Below are 25,939 nucleotides of genomic sequence, written 5' to 3' on the forward strand. Positions count from 1 at the left end.
GCAGACATTTTTGTTTATTTCAGCTCTTGTCGTGCGATTATATATATAACTCAAAAGACGGTGAAAACGCAGTGAAAAAACATCGAGGGACTTTATGTGAACCAGGCACGTAGCCCCCCCTCCCCCCCCCCCCCCCCCCCCAAGAAAAAAAAGAAAAATCTTCCATTTTGCTGGGACGTCCTCTCCCCCCTCCCCCTCATACAGCATCCCCCCCCCCCCCCCTTCCCCCCCGAAACAAAATCCTGGCTACGTGCCTGCTTTGAACAGCAATCCGGACACATCGGGACTGGCTCTTCTTGTGGACCGAAGGACGAAGCCAAGGAGTTTCCTTTCCCCGGACACGACGTTCTGGACGGGGCGATGGAAATTGAAATGCTGGTCGATGACGACATCTAGGAAGTGGATATGCTTTGTTCTTGGGATCTCCACTTGGTTCAGGAAAAGTGTTGGAGGGGTCAAAAGTTAACGCGAAGCAGTGATGTGCATGGTAGCTCATTTGGTTTAAGTTTAGGGAAAGTTTGTTATCTTTTGACAAGAGAAGAATGCGATCTAGACCAGCTTCTAGCTCTTTAGCGAACGTACAATCGCAATAACGATGAGAAAAGTCCTTAAAATGCAGCCGATTATTCTCAAAACGTCGCCGGTTGTGCAGCGGACACACACAGATACACACGCGAAAGCGTTTGCTAGTGTGGTGAGCTACAGCGCCAGAAAACGCGATGGCGGTTCAGCAAACTAGAGAAAGTACTAAATAAGCAGAAGCAAATGCGGCGCCGGTCGTGGTTTTGTCAGTTACTCACATCGAACAGCAATACGGCGTGAAGGTTCGTCTGCTTTTTGCGCACCTCGTGCGTTTGTGTAAACAAAAGCATGTGGAGCGTTTGGGGGTGAACAGACGCACAAGGTACGCAAAGACCAGACGAACTCGCAGGCCGTATACCGTTCTGGGGCCCTAATGAGAAACTCGGCGAGAAATTTAGCGGGCGTGATTGGCCAACGCCGCACTTGACCTTGGCGCCGGCCAATCAGAGCCGCGAGATTTCTCGCCGACTTTTTCGCCAAGCGTCCAGATTAGGGCCCCTGTTCTTTTTGAGGCACCCAATGCTGTGCAATGCACGTGTCATCCAGACTGTAGTTTCTTTACCATATTTCATATGCTTGGAACAGCAATATATATGCCCGTTGAACGACTTCGTCAGGGCTGCACTGCTGATAGGGGAGCACGTCCTGCGCGATCCTCAAATCCAGGTGGCGGGTGTGGTGGCAGTCGTAGACATCAAGGGCCTTTACTTGCATCATGTTCGTCACTACACGCCCCTGTTCATCAAGAGGCTGATCCACATTGTTCAGGTATGGACGATTTCCAGATTACCTCCCTCATTTGGAGTTGTGAATACGGTGCCTGGAGCGCGTCTCTGGATAAATGTTAGATGGAAGTTAATGGCTATGCTCTTTGTAACGGGCGGCAGCTTGCGCCACCTAGCATAAGTTTAAAGGGCTGGTTTGTTTAACGTCCCATACCACCCACGCATCAAAAGTGATGGCAACAAAAGAAAGTCGCAGGAGCCGGCTTCTCGTGCTGTCAGATGTCACGATCATGGCTGTCGGTCGTAGAAGTTTCGGCAAAAGCGACGAGCGAACGCCAGTGTCGCTGTCGTCAAACTTGTTGCTGCAGAGGCTGCAACGACACTCGTACGCTGGTTTCACGGGCCTATGAGGCTACACCAACGACTTTCTCAATTTCTTTTAGAGCGCAGCTCTTAGGCGCCTGTTTCCGGCTTGAGCGGCGTCGGCGTCGGCGTAACCGCGCGGTGCATTATGGGAAATGTCCCATAATGCACCGCGCGAGACCCCCCCCCCCCCCCCCCCCCCCCCCCCCCCGCCTTCCCGAGGTCACGCGACCCTTCCCCCTCCCTTCGAGGTCACGTGACCCCCTTCAAGGTCACGTGACCCCCCCAGCAGAGATTGAAGAATGAAGGGAGGAGGAGGAGAAGGAGGAGGAGGGATATACCCTCCCCTCAGTACTCTTCCATCCTCCTCCTCAAGAGCTGCGCTCTAATTCGGCGTTACAGGGCTTTCACTTTTTTTTTCAGCTACATCGCCTGCAACAGCAATACTACTGCTTTCGCAGCAGTTGTGACTTTTTACAGGCACGAAGTTTGCAGAACTCATTGTCCGTCATGCTTTGATGCGCATTTGAAGGTGATAAACTTGCTTACAGAACTGAGAATCTTTTCATTTGTTAGTGGGGGGAAGAAAATCATGTGCCCCAACGTCGGGGAACAAGCAAGTCAGGGTAATAGACAGAAGCAGTGCTTTTAAGGATATCACGGATATTTGTAGCCATTGTGATAGGGCGCAACTAGAGTGAACACAACGGGTCAGTTTTTATGAAACTTCAACAAACATTTGGTGGATTAAAAGCGATAACGAAGATAGCCTGCATTTCGCATTTTAGACTAAGAAAATAAAATATATGACGCCCAGTAAACCAAATGAGTGCGCTAAAAAGTTGCAGAGTAGGTCACCACATCAGACGAGAGCTAAACTGATGTTGAGCCCAACGCCACCTAGAATAACAAAAGGCCGTCAACTAGCATTTTGACGTCATCAATGTGAAGTTGAGCGCAGAAGCGGATTGGTCCCGAGTGCTACGTCAGCCTTCGGCCGGGCCCCGTGTCCAATCAGCGCATCGATGGACGCTCGGCGTCCGGCTCGGGCCCAGTTGTCGATTAGGCGCCATCCGAGCGTGATGACATCACATGGAAGTGGAGGAGGTTGTCCAGAGGCTTTGATTATCCTAGGCGGTGGCGTACAACCTATGGAAATCTCAGGAAATTTTGTAACATGTTATCTCTCTCGGTCTTCAAGGAATGTTATCCGCTTCGGGTGAAGGGGGTCTACATCGTCGACAATCCCCCTCTTTTCGAGCTCCTCTACGCTGTTGCCAGACCATTCTTGAAGACCAAGATTGTGGAAAGGGTAAGTGTCCGTTGAGACACGAAAACATAGCTACTTTATCCGCCACATCGTGATAGCTTGTTAGGGTAAATGTTGTCTTGCTTATTAATTATGATATTTTCACCCTAAGGCTTGGAAGGAAACTTGCAGATATATTAGAAGAGACCGAAGAAAGGCGACAGACATGCGTCTCAAATTCAGCTCTGTTTGAGACGCTTATCTGTCTCCTATCTTCAGTTTCTTCTAATATATTAGCAAGTTTCCCTCCTATACTCGGGGTTTAAACATCATAAGTTATACGCACCAGCTCGCCTGCACAATGATGATTTCTTTTTTTTTTCTTTTATCATTCTTGTTTGATGCATTTTCATGCATGTCACGAATTAGTGCCTTTTGAGTCACATACGTAGTTAGCGTTACTTCCTGTGGAAAACCCTGAGGTAATATTCTAGGCTTTGTAATTACGGATTAGAATCATTCCTACAGTGCAATTCAACTTACTAAAATAAATAAAAAAGCACATCCGGAATACTTTCACGAAAGAAAATAGATAAAAATATTTATAGGTCGATTTGTAGATTGCTTAAATTTATTTAGATGGCATTAGGCAGTCGTGCCGATTCTAGGGAAGAACATATTGTTTATTCATTGTTACGACATGAAATTTCCCTCTCAATTTCGCTGATAAATTTTCGCTAGAAAATTGACGTTGTTTGAACTGACGTCACCCGATATGGTCAGATGACGCGAGTTCACGATGTCACGTGACGTCACGATGTCGGTCATCAGACGTCACGCTATCTGACGTCACATGAGGTGGTCAGGTGGCATAACGCCGCAGCGTCAAACCCTGGTGTCACGTGATACCGTGACGTCACTTAACGACGGACAAAATTCCGGAATTAGAGGGTTTCGTTAAATAACGTTCCAATGCTTTAAGCCTGTTTAGTTTTCAATATTGCACTCGTAAAATTCGACTTTATCATCCCCTTAAAACCATTATTCGTAACATACATACCAATGGCCGTTTAATGTAACCTGATTCAAAATGTCCTAGTTCAATGTGGCTGAAAATGATGTGTCAAACGCAATTCATCTCGTATGACCTGCAAAAGACTGGATCTGTGATGACTGACGAGTGGTAACTGTACTGCGAGAGTTCCACAAAGTTACCAGCCGTGCAGCAGGCGCAGATCTACTGGTGGGGAAACGCGGATGGTAATCCAATCATCCGGGTTTGCCCTCCGCTAGCTCCGCGCCTATTGCACGAGCGGCAACTAAGCGGGGCACCTCCGCGTTTCCCTCCTGCTTCAAGTCGTTTTAAAATTGACTGATTTAGTGGTTTTCGATGATGCTCGACAAGTTTCTAATTGAAACCATATTCTTACATTCACAAATTAAAAAATTAATTAAGAATTTTTAGTTCATCATTCGCCTTATCGCGAAGATTGGCAGCCTATATGATGTATCTCTGGCCGTATGACTCACCTGCACAAACCGAATCGGTGTATCTTTTACGGATCCTTTGTAATAAATTTGTTAGAATCAATAATCAAACACCCATATATATATATATATATATATATATATATATGAACGAATATGTGCAGATGAATGAACCGTACTTAATCCAATGAATTAAAGAATCCAAGTTTTCAGGAACCCGCCGAAAGCCAAAAAACGGCGGAGCCAGGATTTGAACTCTGGGCCTCCCAATGTCCGGTCGGGTGTGCTGACCACTACACCACTCCACCTTGGCTTTCTGGCGTTTCCTACCTGTCTTATTAATGCACAATAAACGAAATGTATCCAATCGGAGGTGTTCTGGAAACACACGCCGCCGCGTGGAACGCGGGACGACGCTTAGTGTCACGTGGTACGTGCTCGTTTGTGCTCCAGAAATCCTCCCACTGTTTGTCTCGCCCCGTGTACATGTAGTAGTATTCTTTGTTTATGAGCTTTAGAGACACGGTATCATCATCATCTGCGAGAATCAAGAGCCACGTTATTGAATATACAACGTACGATGACGTGAAGTGCCCGTGTTGTATATTCAATAACGTGGCTCTTGATTCTCGCAGATGATGATGATACCGTGTCTCTAAAGCTCATAAACAAAGAATACTACTACATGTACACGGGGCGAGAAAAACAGTGGGAGGATTTCTGGAGCACAAACGAGCACGTACCACGTGACACTAAGCGTCGTACCGCGTTCCACGCGGCGGCGTGTGTTTCCAGAACACCTCCGATTGGATACATTTCGTTTCTTGTGCATTAATAAGACAGGTAGGAAACGCCAGAAAGCCAAGGTGGAGTGGTGTAGTGCCCGATGTCGCCAATTCTGTTCGCATTGTACCTGGAACCGTTGTGCAGGGCCATTATCGGTGACGCGAGCATTCGTGGGCTGTCCCTAGCGTCGGGTACGCTTAAAGTGCTCGCCTACGCAGATGACGTCACGGTGTTGTGCTCGTCAAGGATGCAAGTGCGCGCTGTAACCCAACACATCGCAGACTTCTGCAGTGTCTCGGGTGCGGCGATGAACACAGACAAATCTGTCGGAGCCTGGCTTGGAGACTGGGACTTGAAACCGGAGCAGTTCCTCGGTGTCACCTGGACGACGAGCGTTTCGAATTACCTAGGGCTCAGTTTGACCGCAGAGAAACTGAGTGGCCGATGCGGTGGTTTGGACATTAATCGCCTCAGAAGTAAGGTGCTTGACTGGCATGCTAGGGAACTCTCTTTGTTCAATCGCGCATTTATTTGTAACTCTGTTTTTTTCCCGACCGTTTGGTACGCGGCACAAGTGTTGCCGTGCTCCCAAAGTGACGTGGCGAAGGTGCATCGATTTTTCGGAACGTTTATCTGGGACTCGGGTTTTGAACGTATGAGGCGTGACAACCTATTTTTAAGCCAGAAGAAAGGAGGGTTGGGCCTTGTAAACGTAGAACTTAAGCTGAAAGTACAGCGTTTCCTATTTTTCCGCGATCAAGGCAATCCTCTCGTGATTTCTGCGTTTAAGGAGCTGGGAGGAAGCATTTTGGGGCCGCGGCTCAAGGGGGACACTGGAGACTTCCGAGCACGTGCTCTGAAGTTTTACCAGGAAACAGCAGCGGCGAAGGAATTTTTCCGAGCCCGCTTTTCCGACGAGTACCTGCAGAAAGTTAAAAAGAAATCTCTATACTGGGACACGGTTGATTTGCTCATACCGCCCCCACTCTATCGCAGCTTTCCGGGAAGTGTGGATAAATCGGATGTATATCGTCGCTTACGTAGCTACCCTGTCAGAACGGCAGTCAAGAATTTTTTCCTACGCTTCCATTTCGAAGTACTGCCGGTCAAGACGTGGCTGGTTAAAAAAGCTTTCTTTGAACCGTGGTCAACAAATTGTGCGTTGTGTCCGTTTCCCGAAACACTTGAACATGTGTTTTTGTACTGTACGAATGCGGAGTTTTTTGGGCAGAGCTTCGAGCAGTGCTGCAGATAGATCTTTACGTAGAGTGGAAGAGCGCGAAATTTCTGCTTTTCGGCGACAGTGCACAGAGTAGGGCATGGGAGCTGCTGGCACTCCTCGGTCTATATGCGCTGTGGCGGTCGAGGACGGATCACTTGGAGGTCCGAGAGGGATCCAAGCCCGCCTGGCAACACTTCTGCGGCGGCTTTCTGTACGTGAGCAGCCTTCTTGAGGCGACAGAACAACAAGGGCTTGAATGTTGGTCGCTATTTGGAACGCGTATGCATAACCGCGCTCTAAAGGCTCAGTGGTAAACAAGGATTCCCGGGCCACTGCGCGAGTGGCTGCATGGGGTGCATGTGACGCTACAGAGAAATGATTGAGCGAGATACATTTTGAATTTGTGTGTGAATCACGGTCCTCGCCTGTCAAACAGTGCTCACTGACATGATAAGTGTATGGAAACCAATGTGATCATTTTAAACTTTGTAAATAGACATACTTTTAATAAAAAAAAAGTCTTGAAAAAAAAAAAAGTGGAGTGGTGTAGTGGTTAGCACACCCGACCGGACATTGGGAGGCCCAGAGTTCAAATCCTGGCTCCGCCGTTTTTTGGCTTTCGGCGGGTTCCTGAAAACTTGGATTCTTTAATTCATTGGATTAAGTACGGTTCATTCATCTGCACATATTCGTTCATATCCTCCTCGGAGACCACGTACGATGACGTGAAGTGCCCGTGTTGTATATATATATATATATACAACACGGGCACTTCACGTCATCGTACGTGGTCTCCGATGAATCCAATGAATTAAAGAATCCAAGTTTATATATATATATATATATATATATAGGTTTTCAAATAAATTTTCAGTTGAGAGTGCGCCTTGTCTTGTGCCTCTTGCCTTGGTCCTTGCGTTATTTCGGCGCTATTTTCCTCTTCGTGGGCAGCGTACCATGATGCGGATCCATGTGAGATTCGGGATAAACAAAAACAAGAAAAGCAAAAAAAACTTTACGAGAATATTGTTTTCAAATGATCACAGCTAGCTATACCGTTGTAACTAGCACCATTTTAGTTACAAGTTTTGAAAGTTTTAGATGAACTATAAATGCTCAATATGTGCTCCCTTCCTGGCCCAACAAACGTTTAGCCTGTAGTCCAGCTTACATCCCTCACTCACGAGGGATGGTTACTACTTTTCTTCTCAGATGCATTCCCTGATTTTTTGAAGTTGCCAAAACAGCTCTCGGGGCCCAATGTGGTGTACTTTTGCTATATATCATTCGGAAGGCATGATTTTGTTTTCACATGCTCTCAATGACGCAAAACCTCTTCACCATAATATACGTAATCTCGGAAAGCTGCAGAGTCGGGCTATAAAGGTAGTAGAAAAATTATGGCAAATTGCTAGGCAACTGTGTTGCATACGTAAGATGCTCTAGCAACAGAAACGTTTAGCGATAGTCTCCAGATTCCTAACTTCACGGCGTTCTTCATCAGGTAGTTTAGCGCGTATCATGTGTACATTTGATGATTGTTTCTAGAGATACTACAGCTAATCGGGCTGATAAACCTCGCGATCTTCCAGAACCTTCCATACACTCCAGCTTCTCTTCTCAATGCGCACAGGTGGTCGAGCTACTCCTCGCCTACCCCTCTGGTCACATGACCTCCCCGTTAAGCAATCAGCGTCGAGCACCTCACTCCCCCTCTCCCACCCGTCAACCAATCAGTGTCGTGCTTCGCGGCCACGCTTTTATGTGGGTTTCACGAAATGTCGAACATTTAGCCAAATAACGTCTCACGTTAAAACGAGTGATAGGGTGTCAAGTTGTTATCTGCCGGACGCCGATGGGAGGGGATGCTCCGCAGGGATTTTCCACCAAATTGAACCTCCACTCACGGCTTTTTTAACGGCGCAGGGCTGCTGTCCGTGCCTGGCCAATGGGGAAGCCACCGGAAGTTTGATGCTTGTCCCGGAAGTTGGGACCCCGCTGGGCTTCCTAGTGCATTCAGTCGGTGTTTTGGTTCATGCTTTCTTGTGTCTTTGACTTGGTTTTAATAATCCCGTGTTTAATGAAATTCGAAAAGGAGGCATCTGAACGTGGGACACCTGATCAACTAGAATTTCAAAATTTTTACATCCAATGGCTTCCCAGGAGATTTCTCCGGTGGACATGCGCTGTTACTGCGCAACAAGCATGCAGGCACTCTTGAAGATGACAGGAAAAAATCCAGCGCCCTGGACGCTGTTCAAACCAGCACTCGGAAGAGTTCGGAAGCCTGTCAAACGCTCACTTCCGGGGCAAGCCACTTACTTCCGGTGGCTTCATGGCTATTTGCTCAATGCGCCATCTAGCCCCTTAGTGGAGGTCAGTAGCTACTATAGTCGGAATATGTCGCTAATTTGAAATCTCCGAGAGTTTGATTTTTCGATTACCTATAAGGTCAAACTCATCATGAGGCTATGCTTTGCAGTTTTTAGCAGTCTATGCTCGAATATGTAGAAAATAAAAATGTACCTGCGAATGCCGGTTTGAACCGAATAGTGCAGTGTGATCCCTAGCTTTACCCTGGTTAGAAAAACCGGTTGACGTGGCTTTCCCTTCCACTGTGAAGGTTATGAATGGCGCAGATAACGCTATTAGATTCGAGCTAGTATTCGCACTCCCCTAGTGTGAGAATACCGGAAGACACCATGTAATACACACACCATGAACTATCAATAGAAATAAAACAGACATCCTAAACTTTTTTTTCTCGTAGCGCTCATTAGATTTGTGTTGATACAGACGAATGCGTATCTCTTGCAGATTCACTTCATCGGGGATGACTACGACAAGTTGCACGCGTTCATTCCCCCTGAACTTCTGCCACGAGAATACGGCGGAATCCACGAACCCTACGACTGTGATGGTTTAGAAAAGGAACTTCGAAGAAACAGCCGCTATTTCGAGGAAATCGACCAGAGCGGCTACCAAACCAAATAAAAGCGAAAAAAAAAAAAAAAATAAAGTGTCACGATGCTTTTGAGTTTGGAACATTACTAAATGAAAAATTTGCGATACACGACAGAGTAGATCACCAAAGGAGTTAAGCTTAGGGTATCGGCAGTTCATTCCCCGAGTGCCTTGTGGGCTCCGCCATATTCGCGACTCCAACTAACCATAGGTGGCGCCACTCATTTTCCAAGATGGCGGGTTTAGTGAGGGTCAGAGATGCGTGCCGCTGTTGAGCCTGTCTAGTGTGCTGGCTTCACTGAGCGACATAAATTATTTCTGGTAATACGAGGAAGCTAATGTTTTATGAGCGTAGGTTATCTCTTTAACCTGAAAACAAGAACGGTGTTTAGCGTATTAATTACGGAAGAATGCGCGTTTTAATTCTGGAGCGAAACCGAAACTTACCTCTATTTTGGACTTAATTTCTCGACAGATGTCTTAATTTCGGATTCTTTCATGATTCAAGATGTGTCTCACATCGTAATTATTTACTTAGAAAAGTTGTTCGCGGAAACTTTATTTTGTGACATACTGTTTGATCCAGGCTGATATTCGTCGTTGTTGAAAAGATCAATGCTGATATCTGTGCGTTCTCGCTGCCTTTTTCTCGCTCAGATAATTGTCATGGGAAATAATGACAATTATCCCAGCACAAGAATAAGAGAATAATTCCAATTTTTACAATATGTCCACGAAACGTATAAACTAATAAACGCTGCTCTCGCTGCAACAACCCAAGACGAAATCCGAGTCATACAGCTGAAGTGTGTGTGTGTGTTTTCATAGCACCGCGTGACGCGTAGGACTTCATATTACATACAGCGTTTAACTCATTGTCTATCTTGATAACTATGTCAGAGTTTTTCATATGCTAAATAGAAAACAGAATTATACCTTTCTGGAAAGACTATTATGGTTAAATAGAGTATTCTCGTGATCTTGGCGTTAATTAGAGGCATACATTGCCGCGATTTGTATTATAATAATACTATTAAAATTCGCGTATTTGAATAGGTAATTATTCAAGCTCTAATCTAATTTGTTGCTTATGATCTCATTTTAAACGCGCGAAGAAATATGACAATGAAAACTGTGCTAATTATCATCACTGGTTCCAATTGCTGCATTTTAATTACAAATAAAATAAAAATAGTCTAAAATCAATTAAAACATTCTAGCTAATGTGAGAAATCCATGTAAAATTACATTAATTGTGGGTAAAGTATATTGTGCAATCAAAGTCACGATTTTTGACAATCGGCGAAACGTCCAAAGTCGCCGCCAATATACTTTCAGACCCAATGCCCAAAAGTTAAAAAAAAGCCTTTTTTTTAATTACTAGTTTCTTTCATAACATTTATTTACTTTTGTATTTGCTCGCCGTCCTTTTGCCAATCTCAGCCTTTCCAGTTCGAAGGAACGCCTACCTGCTTGCACGTCTGCTCACTGCACCACGTTTCGTTGGCGTTGGAAGCCGGTGAAGCAGTAGTGAGTTTTAATATTGCATATACGAGCGAACTCAAGCCCTGTGTGTTTGCGTTAGCTTTGCGCGTTCCACACTGCGCGTGCGCGGAGCCCGAAATTGCGGTCTTGGATGGCGCATGGCGATGAGGCGCACGCACAACGTGGGGCACGCAACTCTAACGCAAACGCACACCGCTTGCGTTTGCTTCTATGCGCAATACTAAAACTCTCCAGGAAGGTACAATCCCATACCGGCTGCAGCACTACGTTGGGACAGTGAAGAGTGTTGTTTGCATTCGGAAACGACATTTCGCAAGCCATGATCGCGAGCAGTTCCGCCATGCCCGCTGAGCAGGAGAATTGGGGGACCCTCACTAGAGCGCTTCCCGTTTCCGCCGCGGGAGGGCGAGCGTCGAGCTGGAGACGCGAATAGGCTCCTTGCACTGACGTCACATCGCACACATTTGAACACCAAGTAAAAGGAGGAGAGAGAAGGTGCTTTTGTAAGAATTTTGAGTGACAGGTTAATCTTCTATAATCTTCTGGGAGGAGAATGGCGACGCCTGTGCAAATCCGGGAGGCACAAAGGAGGATCCTGATAAGAGGGAAGCTCCTTCTTCCCCTCTTCTCTGGAGGGCAACGGAAATGACGTCCTGTGCAAGGAAAAATTGGCGATCGTCAATTCGAAAATGCGATTTCCTGAACTTTAGATACGATATATCAGGTATCTCGGGTGATACCGTCTTGCTTTGTCGCAGACTGTTTTAACATCTCTGGAGGATGGAAAAGCGTTGCCTGCAATTTGAGATAAAGCTTCAGACAATTCTGATAACCATCATAAAAGCCACAATATGCCCAAGGTGTCGTTTCTTTGAAGCCTGGCCCTTGACACACTGCAGTCCGTCTTTTGCCAGGCATCATGGATACGGATTGATCAACCTAAATTACCAAGCCAGCGGTATCGCAGCGTTGTTCAAAAGGAAGCTTTGTGTCGACCAACGATGACGGTGGCCACCTGCAACTATTTTATGATACGCTGAACTATTGCAAAACTTGTCGGCAATAATACCGCATGTATCATTGTGCTAAAAATGTGTTCGATCCAAATGTCCAGAACCGTCTCTACGGCGTTTATTGAAATTACCATACTTAGAACTGGCTTAGTGTGTTTAAAGTACGAAGCAAATTTAATCTAAGACAAAATATAGAGCGCGTGTGCGTTTAAAAATTAATAAAACTATACAATACTTTTCAGTGGCTTTCTGGTATTGTTCGATGGAAACGAAATTATTCAAAAGCATCGCAAGCACCATCATCATCGTCATCATCATCATCATACCGTTCGACATACATTAGACTTACAATCGAAGCAACATTTTCGGAGTTACAACCAGATCAGGTCGTAGGGAATGGTAGCGTCTACATAACAGAAGAGGAGGACCACAGTGGAGAAGAGGAAATGACCACAGGGGAATGGAAAAAAGCAGAAGGAAAGGTTCCAGATGGAGCTGCGACAGGTCAAGAGGCATACCAATGAAACTGATAAAAGTTCTAGGCAAAACAAGCAAATTGAAGCTAAGGCAAGTGATTGACCAGATGCTTATGGGAGGGGAGGTACCCAGTGACGGAAAATTGAGCAGGATGAGATTGGTACCTAAGGGCAAGGGGACAAAGACATTATTAAATCCTACCGACCAATCACAGTGACCTCAGTAATATACAGACTAGATATGAAAATTGAAAAAAGAAGAATGGAAGAATTGGCAGAGAGAAAGCGGGCTCTGGGGGAGCTTCAAAACGAGTTCAGGATCACACAGTGCATAGAGATTGCAATGACAAGTCAAAGGCCATCAAAGGTGCATATGACAATGTGAATAAAAAAAAAATCGTTCAGCCTTTCCACTCTCGTGAAGAAGGAAGACTAGCGGAGCTGTACTCGATACACTGCGTGCTTCTTCTTCGTCGTCGTCTGTTTTTCCCGCTCTTTCCTACCATGAATTCCCACCAACGCGAACAACACCAGCTACGAGCGACGGCGGAAACCATACTGGTTGTGTGCTTGCCGCCGTCGCTGTTCTAGAAACTTAACCATGGTTAAGATTCTGGAACGGGTTTATACGAAGAATAGGGTGGTTATAACATGGGAAGCCGAAACCACAAGACCAGCAGCAATAAAGATAGGACCTGGACAGGGTTGCCCATTGTCTCCCCTGCTCTTTATGATATACCTCAGTGAGATGGGAAAAAAATTAGAGCAGTGCAACCTAGGTTTTGACCTGACTTACATGGTGGAAGGAGTAAATCAAGTATTGCCGGGTTGTATGCAGACGACGTTGTACTCGTAGCATAAAGTCGTGAGACAATACAGGAATTGATTAGGATTTGCAGCAGGGAAGGGGGCAGTTTGGGCCTAAAATTCAGTAGGGTCAAGTCGGGTACAATAGTGTTCAACGACGAAAAGGGGGGAACCCCTGGAGATACAGGACTCAGTGATAGAACACGTAGAAAAGTGCAAATATCTGGGAGCATGGTTAATTGAGGGAAAAAGGTATCTAAAAAAACACGAAGTTATTGTAATAAAGAAGAAGAAACGAGATTCAGCTATTACGAAACCCAGGGCACTCTGGAACTATAATAGGTATGAAGTCGTTAGGGGTGTGTGGAAGGGAGTCATGGTACCAGGACTGTCATTTGGGAATGCGCTAATGAGTATGAGGTAAGAAATCCAGGCAGGTTTAGAGATACAGCCAGGGAGTGTGGGTAGGTTGGCATTGAGGGCACATGGGAATACACCAAATGAAGGAGCACAGGGGGATATGTGTTGAGCATCTTTCGAGAGTAGAGAAGCGATCAGTAAAGTAAAATTTGAACAAAGACTAGCTGAAATTGAGGATACGCGGTGGGCAGCGAAAGCCTATATATGAAAAGTGTAAACACTAAGTGGACAAACCGAACCCGCAAGCTGAGATCTAAATACATTCAACAAGATGGGGCCGATCAGAGCATACGAGTAGGAAAGGGAGTAAAGGAAACAGAAAGGAAATTTTGGGAAGAGAGAATGCAGGGGGAATCAATTTTAATAATATACAGGGCACCAAAATAAGAAATAAAAAAAGGAGCAGTTGTATGATAATTCATTAGGGAGCTCATTGCTGTTTGGAGCTAGAACAGGGGTGCTAAGAATAAAAACATAGAGGACTACATAGGAAGAAATAGAAACTATATGCGACATACGCAATCGCGAAAGGGGAACTATAGAACGTGTAATTTTAAGGTGCACGGGGCTTCGTCACCCCCTCTTAGGAGGGATGACTATACGGATTTGGAGGAGGCATATAGACATGGATGGTCGAAAGGATAAGGAGAGTTGCGGTGACCAAGAGGGGTTTGGAAGATTGCTCGAAAAGATCTACGGAGGGGTAAAACTACAGATACAAATAAGCAATGAAAACGCTTTAAAAAAAAAAGGGGGGGGGGGCGGAGGGTTGTGTTAGAACAAATTTTATACACATTTTAAAACAGGAGGGACGACAAAATTTCATGCTAGGTGGCGCAAGCCACCACCCGTTGCAAAAGGTATGGCTATTACCATCCATCTAATACAGATTTTAATTTACTTGTTTGTTTGTTTGTTTATTTCTGGGGTGACGGGAAAGGGTGGACACCAGGAGATTGTGGGCCTCCGTTGATGGGGCGAGTCACTACCTGGTGGATTAGGGAAGGGGATGAAAAGGGGAATAGGAGAGAGTAAAAGAATGAGAAAAAGGGCAATTTTCGCATACTGTAAGTGCTATGCAGAGAGGCTCAAGAAGGGACATAAAATATTCAGCAAAGCACCACCGCAATAATGTCACCGTCCCCGCCACGCCGGGAGCAGACCTTGAACCGACCGCAAGGAAACGCTCCATCCTTCCTCCGTGCCCTACTGCCCGGGAGTTGTTGTTCCAGCTCGGTACCCACATGACGGCCGGCCAAAACGTCGCCCCTCCTCCTTCTCCGGTGCGGCCCCAGCCCTGCCCCGGCAACGCAGCAACAGAAACGGCAACGCGGCACCGCTATGTTAAAACTCTCTAGTCACTAATTCGCTGGAAACGTAATCAATTACCGGCACCTGGCCGACTCCCCAGTAAAGTCAAAGTCTGTCTTCAAGACCTGTTTCTCGAAGGAATCTTAGAAGTGCACGGAACGCTCTTTCTGTCGCCCCCCGGTGACCCTCAGGATTCAATATGTCGCTGACAGTGGCGTGTACAAGTCCAGCTTGGGCGTAACTCTGAAGAAGCGTTCTTCTGGGTTCTTCATGAGCAGGGCACAACAGGAGCGCGTGCTCCGTATCTTCTGGATCCCCACAGTCTGGGCAGTTGGGGTCTTTTTTGCGGCCCATCATGTGAAGCCGCTTTCCCGTGTATGGACACCCAGCCCGGAGTCTGTGTAGCAGTGAGGCGTCGGCACGTAGAAGGTTCCGAGGAATCGTTGGAGGCGGCTTGCCAATCGCCACTCCAGGATGTGGATGAAATTGCTGAAGCTCATCATGAATTAATCGATGCGCCTCGTTGAATCGGTCCAAGAGAAACGTCGGCGCCTGATCGTCATGGGCCCTTGCAGTCAGTGTGTCTGCTCGCTCATTGCCGGAAATTCCAACGTGAGAGGGAATCCACTGCATGGCGAGGGTCCACCCTAGATCCTCCACTGTTCGAGCCTCTAATACAACTCTTGCCAGTAGTGGCGTGCGTTTATCTGTTCGTTGGAGCTGTTGGATTGCACATTTAGAGTCGGTTAAAATTACAGCCTTAGTGGGCAACGTAATGTTCTTGATAGACTCAAGTGCTCCCCAAATTGCCACCAGCTCTGCCGTTGTTGATGACGTCACAAAGTTGAGTCGTCCAGCACCATCAAAGTCCATTTCTGGAATTGTGATTGCAACTGTTGCTGTCTTCTTGGCCTTGTTGATGGATGCGTCTGTATATATGTGAAGCCAGTCCTTGTAGTCGCCATCTAGGCGTTCTAGAGCAGCTGACTTTGCAACAGTTGTCAGTACATTTGCTTTTCGCTGCGGAAGAGGTAGACTTTCGCATATCACCGGTGGTGGACGTGTCGAATGCGGAGGCAAAGAAGGAAGGAACTCTCCAGGTCCTCCAATCTGTCGATCGAGTTGCACTATCAAATGCCCCAGGTGAGAGTTTCGTCTAGCCCGAAGGTGAGATCGGATGCTAGACTCATATGGTATAGCACTCATGCGACTAATGTTGCGCATGGCTCTCTCCTCCAGTCTTAGGGAAAGCGGCCATTCCTCGGAAGACACAAGTGTCGCAATATTTTCCGCCGAAGGGGCGAGCCCCAAGCAGCTGCGAAGAGCAATTCGGTGGAATGTGTCAAGTTCTCTAATTTGGGCTCTTCCAATGGCTAAAAGAGGGAGCGAGTACAGGAGCCTGGACATTATGAGACCCTTATAAAGTTGGAGAAGAGCACGTTGTGGAGCGCCCCAAGAGCATCCTCCAAGTTGTCGTATGACTCGCAAGAGCCGTCGGCATCGACCCAGTGTCCTACGAACTTCTGGCCTCCAAGTCACGCGGTCATCCAAGACAACTTCGAGTTAGGTGTGCTGTCTAACCCTTCTGAGTGGCATCCCAGCAAGTTTCAGCTGCAGAGCGTTTTGTGGTACTCGACCTGCAGGCCGGTATAGAAGTGAAGATGTTTTTTCAGCTGAGAGGGTAAGGCCCAATCTCGATATCATTAGCGCCGTGGCATCAACGGCCACTTGAAGGCGATTGAGAATTGCGATCGCGTTCTTCGAGGGTCCGACGCACCAAATTGCAACATCATCCGCGTATATGGCCATTCTTGTACGGAGATTGGAGTGTCCTGTTGGTAAGCAACCAGGGAGGGTAGCCATCGCTATGTTGAAAAGCATGGGGCTCAACACGCTGCCTTGAGGAACTCCTCGGTCTGTTGGACGTGGTGAGCTGACAGCTTCAGGCACTTTGACGCGGATGGTTCGTCCAGAAAGGAACGCCTTGATAAAGGAAAGAATCCGTCCACCAATTCCGAGTTGCTTCAGCCGGTGGATGATGGTGAAGTGAGGGAGAGTGTCAAATGCACGACTTATGTCTAAAAACACACAGTGTACCATCTTCCCTGTTGCTTTTGCCTCCTCGAGGGTTGACGCAATATCTCCAATGGCATCGCCGGTGCACCTTTTTGCTCGAAAGCCTGCTAGTTCTGGTGGAAACGCTTTCATCCTATCCAATAACCAGGTGAGACGTCGAAGGACCATCCATTCAAGTAGTTTGCCTACACAACTTGTCAGTGACACTGGTCTGTAAGACGACGGCAGCGCGGCAGGTTTTCCTTGTTTGAGTATTGGGATGATAGTTGACTCCTTCCGCATGCGTCAGGAATTATGCCGGTTGTCCATACGAGGTTCAGTTTTTCAAGAACATCAAGGTGGTAGGCAGGATCGACGTTTCGGAGCGCTTGGTAGGTTATACCATCCGGTCCTGGAGCACTCTTTTTGTTACACTTGTGAAGGGCTACAGTGAGCTCCGCCAGAGTGAAATCGGATTGGCTCGCCAACATTGCCTCGTTATTTTGATCTTCGGTGAGTGGAACTGAAGGTAGTCGTCCTAACTGTTCCCGGTACTGTAACGGAGTGGATGACTGCCGCGAAAATTCGTCCGCCAATACCTCCGCCACCACTGTCATGGGCCAACCGGACTCGATTGCAAGAGCTGCAATAGGATGACGCGGAAGTTTCGCGCCGCCGAGGGCTCGAGCGAGTCTCCAAGCACGTCTACCACCACCAGCACCGCCGAGCGATGCGCATCCGTGTCTCCATTGCCATCTTTGAAGTTTTTTTGTATGTCGTCTAAATTTAGCGTCGATCCGGTTGTAGCGCGTCCAGTCCCATGAGGCGTCCGTGCTAAGTGCCCTTCGCTGTGCCTGTCTTCGGGCTGCGCGGAGATTTAGCCATTCCAAGTCAGGTGCAGGGCATGTAACGGGCACCGTGACGGAGCGCGTGGCAAGTCGCAGGCACTCCGCAATACAAGATGTTAGATCTTCATAGTTGCCACTCTCAATGGCGGTAGCAACATACTGACGAAATAAATCCCAGTTCGTCACCTTACAGGTTTTTACGTTTTTGGGGCTTGTAGTTGGTCACTTCCTTCTGTGTCGGGTCGAGCCGTCCATAACCCAAATATTTCGGAGGACACCAAAGTTAAGTCGATAGTAGTGGGGCTGAGCCCCTTCCTACGGGACCCATCGTTTAGAGCTCGAAGTTGAATCTCTGCCATGGTAGCCTCTAGCTGTCTTCCTCTGGCGTCCGTTCGTCTACCACCCCAAGCCTCGTTGTGAGCATTAAAATCTCCGCAGATGATAAGCTGACCGCGGCTTCTCTTTTTAATCTCTTCCAGCACTTTTGTGTTCCAGACTCCGTGTGGCGTGATGTAAGCTGAAACAATCGTTGTTTCGCATCCTTTTATTCTAACAATTACGCCGGAGTACTCCTCCATGGCCGAATTCAAGTCCGAAAGGTCTATGGGGTTATGATATACATCGTCACGTACAAGTACCGCCACTCGTGACCTATCATTTGGATTTATGGGGGCACTGTGGTAGAACACATAAGGAGAAAGGCGCTCTTCTCCAGATACGACATTCGTTTCTTGAAGAGCCAGGACGTCAGCACGCTCAGTTTTTAAAGATTCGCGCATCCCTGGTAGGCGCGTGCGCAGCCCATTTACGTTCCATTGAAGGATGGAAGGAAACACTGGACTGCGCCTTTGTTGACGAGTGCTATTCTTTTGGCGAGATAATGGAGCTCTTTGTCTGTTCAGGCTCTTCTGCCCACGGTGTCGCGCATTGGCGTTACTTGGTCCCCCTTAGCATGCCCCCAGAAAGGGAAGCATTGCCTGCAAAATTGTAGCAATTGCCCGGGCCCACGAGGCTTCAAATTTAGACAATATTGCCAGGGATATGTTTGCAACTGCCTTGATAATGAAGACCCAGGCGGGCGTTGTTGCGATGGGTATACCTGAAGCCTCGTCGCTTTCTTTCCTTTCAGTGCTTCGTTTTGTTGCCTGACGCCTTGGAAGCGCCTGCGAGGAAGGTTGCTGCGTGGACGACGTTGGCCTTTCATCACTTGGGACATCATTCGGTGGAACTTGGTTGATAACGATTTTTTTCTGACAGTCCTCAGCGACGACAGAAGCGTATACTTTTGGCGCCTGCTTTAGAGATCGTTGGCTCTGATTCGTCTTGCATTATGATCTCAGCGGTGCCAGTTTTTTGTCTCTTTTGGGGATCTAAGGCTGACTTCGCTTCGCGGAATCCCACTGAATTCTTCTTGGAGTACACTATAATGTCACGCTCTTTAATCCATTTTGGACAGTCATGTGATGTGGCTTGGTGCTTTCCACTGCATTTGGCGCATTTCACTGTCGTGGACTGACATTCAGCACCCGTCCCGTCATGGTGTTGCCCACAACGGCAGCAGGCCTTCGGACGTTGGCAGGCGATTTTCTTATGGCCAAATCCGTTACAATTGTGACATTGTAACGGTCTGTCTGTGAACGGTGAGACTGGATAGCGAACGTGCCCTAGAAGCACGTAGCTTGGCAGCTTAGTCCTGGTGAAGGCGACTTTCACGACGCGGGAGCGTCCAAGTCTCCGAACGTTGGCAATCTTGCAGCATGTGTCATCAGCGCGAAGATTGCGCGCAATCTCGTCTTCTGTGATTTCAGCGTCGACGCCTTGGATGACACCATACGAAATGGGCCCTGACACTGGGGAGTAGGCTCTTACTGGAACACCGCAGAGCATTGCAGTGTTCAGTAGAGTTTTCGCTGCCTGCCCGTTGCGAACATCAACAGCGATCAGGTTCAGCCGATCGTTGGGGCGCACTTGGATGATGCACTCTTGGCAGAGCTTCTCGAGGGCTTCGGAAATTTTCAGGCTGTTGAGCGCTGTAAGTCTGGTCTCCTCTTTCACAGGAACGAAGATGACGGTGAGGGTGGTGTTATCTTGTTTCTTTGGTTGTTGCTGAATGTCTGGAGACGAGTCGCTGTTCTTTGGACGACAGCGCTTTCTGCCGGATCTGCGCCATTCGCCTCCGGAATCTTCGCTCTCCATGTTGGCGGTCTCTGAGCAGACAGATCGACTGCAGTCCTGGGATTCATCGAGCGCGCTGCTGGCCTGGTGTTGTGCTGCCGTGATGGATATATCGTTTTCGGAAAGAGACATGCCAGCATGCATCCCTTGTCTTGCTGTGCAGGGAGCTGCCCTAGCTCCTGCCGTCCGAGTAGACCCCAAAGTCCAAGGGACCAACGAAGTCACGTAGGATAGCAAATTCCAGAGATAGAAGCTTTTGCGTTCCGGCTCAGATCACTTCGTCGTCTTTTTCCTTTAATTTACTGGGTGACGTCCATGATCAGGTTTTGAAGTGTGTCTACTCAACACCAGGGGGGTAAAGGTGGGTGAGGAGGAGTGGCAAATCCCGTGCGCCGACACCCGGGGTCCCGAGTGAACGATCGCAAAAGAGAGCGACAGAACACGAGAGAAAGAAAGCAACGTTGCCATGGTAAACGCGAAGGGTGAAAACTCTCAGCAATATAAACAGTGATAATGTAACGTTGTCAACTAAATTCTGAGCTATTCTAACGCTTATAAAAAGCAATAAAGTCATTATGCTGCATTAATTTCCCTTCTGTCGAAATCTCGGAAATCTGGTGGTTGCGCAGTTTCGTATTCCTCAACCGCGCCCACCCGCGCCCCACCGACGAAGCCGGGTATTGAGGAGTTTCAGCGAATATAGGGGGCGCTCCGATCGATCCAACATGGCGGACAAGAGGGGGATAGATTTGCGACGCCCGTAGACCGGTAGCGTATAAATTAAACAAAGCGTGTCGTGTGCGAGACGATGATCGTTTCAACCAAGACCTACCGTGATGCTACAGATGAAGTGTTCAAGCCAATCGAAGGCAAGAAATCTTGCCATAGTCAAGATATGTGTGCAAGTGTTCGACGTGAGCTCTCACGCTGGTGCAGCTGTCATCAAGTTGAACCGAATGTACGCGGGTCCAAAGAAAGGTACATATCAACAATGTTCGCGCGTTGAAACTATGACGCGTATATACTATCGGAAACAATATGAGCGCGACCGCGCCTCCGCGGCGACAAGCGGAGGCGCGTTCACGCTCATATTGTTTCCGATAGTACTATATCTAAGACTAAACTTATCGGTCTGCGGCTACAAACATTTTCGTTGACGTTGCTTAGATGATGTAACCATTCAGGCCTCGCATTAAAAGGTGTGGCGAACTCTTCGGTTCTAGTTAATTGTGCTAAAAAGCGGTTGGATGGAAAGAATGACAACTACAGCAAACAAGGGACGATTGAGGTCTTTATCCTGCGTTCTGTGTATCGAAACATCGGTATCCTTGGTGTTATATTGCGATCAGCTGGTCGCCGATCGTCCTGTTTTTACGCATAATGTAAACAAGCAACGAAAGCGCCAATCTCATTTCGATGTGCTTGTGCACCCCTACAAGCCTCGTTTTGGCTCTTGTGGAAAGCTTTATTGTAATAGCAATAGTCTCATCGGTCATTCGAGTTATATGTGCCACGGTGATATCTGCTGACAAACATGTCTGTATTAAATGCGAGAAGGAGAACGAAGGTAAAGCTTTTTTAACTGTTTTCTTTTTACAGAACAGGGCAAAGCTTCTAAATCAAGAGCAAACTAAGCTGATATTTGAGTGTGCTCAAGAATGAATGCCAAAGGTGCTTATGCTAAGTGGTAGATGTACGCAGTTTTTCTGTTTGCCTCTGTATTGTAAAATGGAAGATATGTATCAGTGGAAGACACATGTCCTTTTGAAAATGTCTTTTATTAGGGCAAAATAGGTTTTCATACACAACTGAAGAGTTCGCAACACCATTTAATGCGAGGCCTGAACGGTTACATCATCTAAGCAACGTCAACGAAAATGTTTGTAGCCGCAGACCAATAAATTTAGGTTTATATAAGTATGTGTTATAGTTTCAGCCTCAAACATGCAACATTCTTGATATGTACCTTTCTTGATAACTGCACCAACGTGAGAGAGCCCACGTCGTCGAACACTTCCACACATATCTTGACTATGGTATGGCAAGATTTCTTGCTTGAAGTGAAGATCACCTCGCTACGACTAGCTACGACCACCCACCGCAGCGATGCAGGCGTCGAAGGGGCGCAACGCAGTCAGTCGCCGTTGCCCAACGCTGCTCGTTTGGCATTCACGGCTTTCTGCCCAGGTGCTTCGTTTGTACTTGGCACCGAGTGTTATTTTCTGTGCTTGTGTGTGATCTGTGGCGATATGGGCCTCAAAAGCAGTTCTTAAGGCTCAATAGCGTTCACCGAAGAACTTCTGAAGAAAATGCCACCCAGGAAAAAAAGCACGAAGACACAAAGCACCAGCTTGGCGGACAATGCACTGGGCGCGGAAATCGGGCCCTGCGAATTATACACCAAATGCAAACTCTAAACAAAACAGAAACATTTTTAGGCTCAAATTGGCTTCTGCGGACTTATACGCCTGGACACTGGTGCCTGTTATTATGCATTGTATATTCACTGCTGTTTGTTGTGGCTTGAGACTGCCTTCCCGTAATGATGCAGAGGGGTCCACTGAACCTTGAAATAAAGATATTTAAGCACATCTAGATGCAATGCCCCTTGAAGCCAGATGGTCAGGGAAAAGGTGTGCCATTATCTAATTTGCCAACAGCACGCCAATGGTCACAATCAAAACTCACCGAGTCAATGGGCAGTTTTTCACCACAATATTTATTGCCGTGTAATCACCAATTTGGTCCATTAAAAATCTTGAGGCTGTAGCCTATAGCACATCCATTCTGGATCTGCAAAGCTTATGCTGTAGACATGCATCATCACACGAGCATGTTTCTTATTAATCTTAAACGTAAAACGCTAGTTATGCAACGAAATTCCCATATCATCACATTTTTAGCAAATTGAATGGTCCCACCTGTCACACTGTTAGCTTTGGAAGTAAACCAATTCACAAAACCACCAGTGGCATACATGGTGCCCACTGCCAAGCATTAGTGCCGCATGTGGCACAAAAATGTCCCTACTAGGGAAGCAAACTTAATCGAACGATCGTGTTGATTAAAGCACTTAAGTACGGGAGAAATTATCAATCAGAAGGTCACTCGAAAGGGAAGTTTTCTCGCTGAACGAATATGACTTTCTGTTGGGCGTTCCGCAATGTAAGGCCGAAGACATTCACTCCGTGATCGGTACAGAAGCATTTGCTTAGCAGTCGGTCGTGCGTGCTAAAGACAACAAAAACAAAGGAGGATTAGAAACGCGATAGATTTACCTTTGCACGGAGTACTTACACTCAAAGTCGTGTCAACATAAAGCGACTATGGCCCACCTTACTGGCAGCAATCTTAAAATTTATCCGTGTAGTCGTCGCACCCATGCACCAACCGAAAGCGTTGCTGCAAGCCCTTCCGCCGTCAACTTTGAGTCGCTGTTGAGTCTGAAGAACTGCTGAGCACATACACAAGCACAGGAAATAATACTTGGTTCCAAGTACAAGCGAAGAACCCGTGGCGGAAAGCCCTGAATGCCAAACGACCTGCGTCGGGCGACGGCAACTGACTGCGTAGTACACAGGTTGCGCTCCTTCGACGCCTGCATCGCTGCGGCGGGTGATCGTAGCGAGTCGTAGCAGATCGTGTCACCTCTGTTGCTCGTACCGAAACACTAGAGCCGCGTAATATTCTTGCTGCCGAAGTTTATAAGCCTACGTTCGCGGCCAACGCACGTACAGAAAGCCAACGCCCAGCGAAACTATCCCCCTCGTTCTCCTTCGGCGACCGGCCGCCAGGGCGGTGACACCGTCGCTGAAACTCCTCAATATGGTTTAGTTTAGCGTTAACCGGGGGGATCGGTGGCCGAGAGATTCCATTTTCGAACGCGCGAGCGCACGGAGGTGAAATCATGAGCTCCGAAGGAGCGGCGATAACGGCCCTCGCCGGCCGCGGTGATACTGTTTTTCCCGGCTCAGGTGAGTACAGGTTTTTGTTGCCCCAGCTTCCATCAGGTGATTCAATGAAGAAAGCGGTCGTCCTTCACTGCGACATGGCCGGGAGGCCATACAGGATTGAGGATTTCCGGCAACCGCTCGACGAACTGGGGGTCCTCAGGGAGGTAGCCGGAATTGGGGCGTACCAGATGTCCCATGTCTGACTGCTTGACCTGAGGACCGACGCGGCCAAGCTCAAGCTGGTGAACGCAGGGCGGCTCGCTGTCAAAGGACGCACCTGCATCGTCGTGGACCCCTCCAGGCAAGAGGTGCGCATCAAGCTGCACTGGGTGGCGTTCGACGTGTCGAACGACACCATTCGCAAGGCTTTCTCGGAGTACGACGAGGTGAAGGACGTCGCGTCCGATCGCTGGAAGGTGCCGGGCTTCGAGGGAGCCGAGTCTACCACCCGGATAGTGCGGCTGGTACTCCGGGAGGGTGTCAACCTTGACCGCCTCCCCCATCAGCTGCGCTTAGGAGGCGGCTTGGTATTGGTCGTCGTCCCTGGGAGGGCCCCAGTATGCCTCCGGTGCCGTAGGACGGGGCATATACGTCAAGACTGCCGGGCTCCCAGGTGCTCCGAGTGCCGCGCCTATGGCCACGAGCGTGACGACTGTGTCCGCTCCTACGCCCGAGCCGTGGGACGAGGAGTCAACGAAGACCACGTCGACGACATGATGGACGAGGAAGAGGCGGAGAGAGCGGCCGCGCCCGTGAAAACCCAGGCCGAACAAGCCAAGAGCGACGACGCTTCCGGCACCTCCCCCGAAGTGAACAACACCGTACTGCCGGACAAGCCGTCGACTACGGCTCATGCAGATCCACCTGCAGTCGAGCGCTCGACGGTACCTCCAACAGGGAGCGCCGGCGGGGCAGCTGGTGCTTCGCCATTGCCAGACGAGGTCTCCATCACGCCAGAGATGGACGTCGAGCTGGGCTCTGCGAAGCGTAGGCTCGAAGCGTAGGCTCGAAGTTCCTGACACGACTGGTCAGGAACTTCGGCTGCGTCAGCTCGAGCGCAGGTGGAGAATGGTGTCGGGCGGGAGCGGAGTGGATGGCCACCAGCGGTCCGGCGCAGACCGAGGAGGACCGCGCGACAAACTGTCGCAGTGAACGGCAGTGTAGGCGGGTTGGTCCTCACTAACCTATGGTCTCCTTACAAAGTCCTGTCCGAGTAGCGACCCTTAATGTCCGAGGCCTCTCAGATCGCAGGAGGCAGAGGCAACTCTGCCGTCTAGCAGTCGAACAGGACCTCGACATCATCGCTGTGCAGGAGACCAAGGTCGAGAGTGAGGACCAGACCAACTTCATGGTTAGACCTTTTTCGGCGCGTTACGAAGTGTGTGTTAGTCACGCGGTTGGGTCGTCAGCGGGCTGTTTGTTGTTAGTGCGCCAGAGTTTGGGTGCAACAGTCGAGGCGGTGACGACGTTTGATTCAGGGCGCTTTGTTGTATGTGATTTTTCTCTTTCATCGTATGATTGGAGGGTCATTTGTGTGTACCCCTCCAATAGGGTTGATGAGCGGCGGGAGCTTTTTGATTTCATGCATCAGTATTGCAAAAGTGATCGCCTTATTATTTTTCTTGGCGATTTCAATTGCGTCTGCTCTGCTGGGGACAAGTCCAGCTCAACGCCCTATCGCGATTTAAGCACCGAAAGCCTTCTGAGGTTAATCAACGAGTCCGGCTTTGATGACGTCGGGGAATGTTTGAGGAATGGCCGCGACATCCAGTACACCCATTTCCAAGGGTCGAGTCACGCCCGTCTAGATCGAGCGTACGTTTCTTTAGATTTGATACCATTATGTTTTGAATATCGCGTGCACCCTGTTTCCTTTAGTGATCACTGTCTAGTTTCCTTTTGTATGCGTAGTAAATCCCAAGCCAGGAAAGTCTTCAGCTGGGAATTATGGAAATTGAACGCGAAACTGTTGGAGGAGGACGTTTTCACTGCCGAA

The 25,939-nt window shown here is 48.1% G+C and overlaps 2 protein-coding genes across 2 annotated transcripts; one reads left to right on the plus strand and one right to left on the minus strand.

Annotated features, from left to right (window-relative positions):
* The first annotated feature begins 1,101 nt into the window (after positions 1–1,101).
* Positions 1,102–9,409, plus strand: LOC120850650 (alpha-tocopherol transfer protein-like). The gene is made up of 3 exons (XM_040223244.1): positions 1,102–1,350; positions 2,872–2,982; positions 9,233–9,409. The coding sequence occupies exons 1-3, from the start codon at positions 1,102–1,104 to the stop codon at positions 9,407–9,409; spliced, it is 537 nt and encodes a 178-aa protein (XP_040079178.1).
* Positions 9,410–19,075: 9,666 nt separating this feature from the next.
* On the minus strand, positions 19,076–20,122 carry LOC120850656. The gene has a single exon (XM_040223251.1). It carries the CDS (start codon positions 20,120–20,122, stop codon positions 19,076–19,078), a length of 1,047 nt encoding a protein of 348 aa, XP_040079185.1.
* Positions 20,123–25,939: the final 5,817 nt, after the last annotated feature.

This window comes from Ixodes scapularis, unplaced genomic scaffold (assembly GCF_016920785.2).
Source record: "Ixodes scapularis isolate PalLabHiFi unplaced genomic scaffold, ASM1692078v2 PGA_scaffold4__175_contigs__length_147842914, whole genome shotgun sequence".
NCBI classification, from domain to species: Eukaryota; Metazoa; Arthropoda; class Arachnida; order Ixodida; family Ixodidae; genus Ixodes; species Ixodes scapularis.

What these genes read in the sequence shown, in the direction of transcription:
- LOC120850650 (XM_040223244.1), top strand. Translation starts at nt 1,102, where the DNA reads ATGCTGTGCAATGCACGTGTCATCCAGACTGTAGTTTCTTTACCATAT. An exon ending in GGCTGATCCACATTGTTCAG is followed by an intron (nt 1,351 to 2,871) that starts GTATGGACGATT and finishes TCGGTCTTCAAG; the next exon opens with GAATGTTATCCGCTTCGGGT. An exon ending in AGACCAAGATTGTGGAAAGG is followed by an intron (nt 2,983 to 9,232) that starts GTAAGTGTCCGT and finishes TATCTCTTGCAG; the next exon opens with ATTCACTTCATCGGGGATGA.
- LOC120850656 (XM_040223251.1), bottom strand. Translation starts at nt 20,122, where the DNA reads ATGTCTCTTTCCGAAAACGATATATCCATCACGGCAGCACAACACCAG.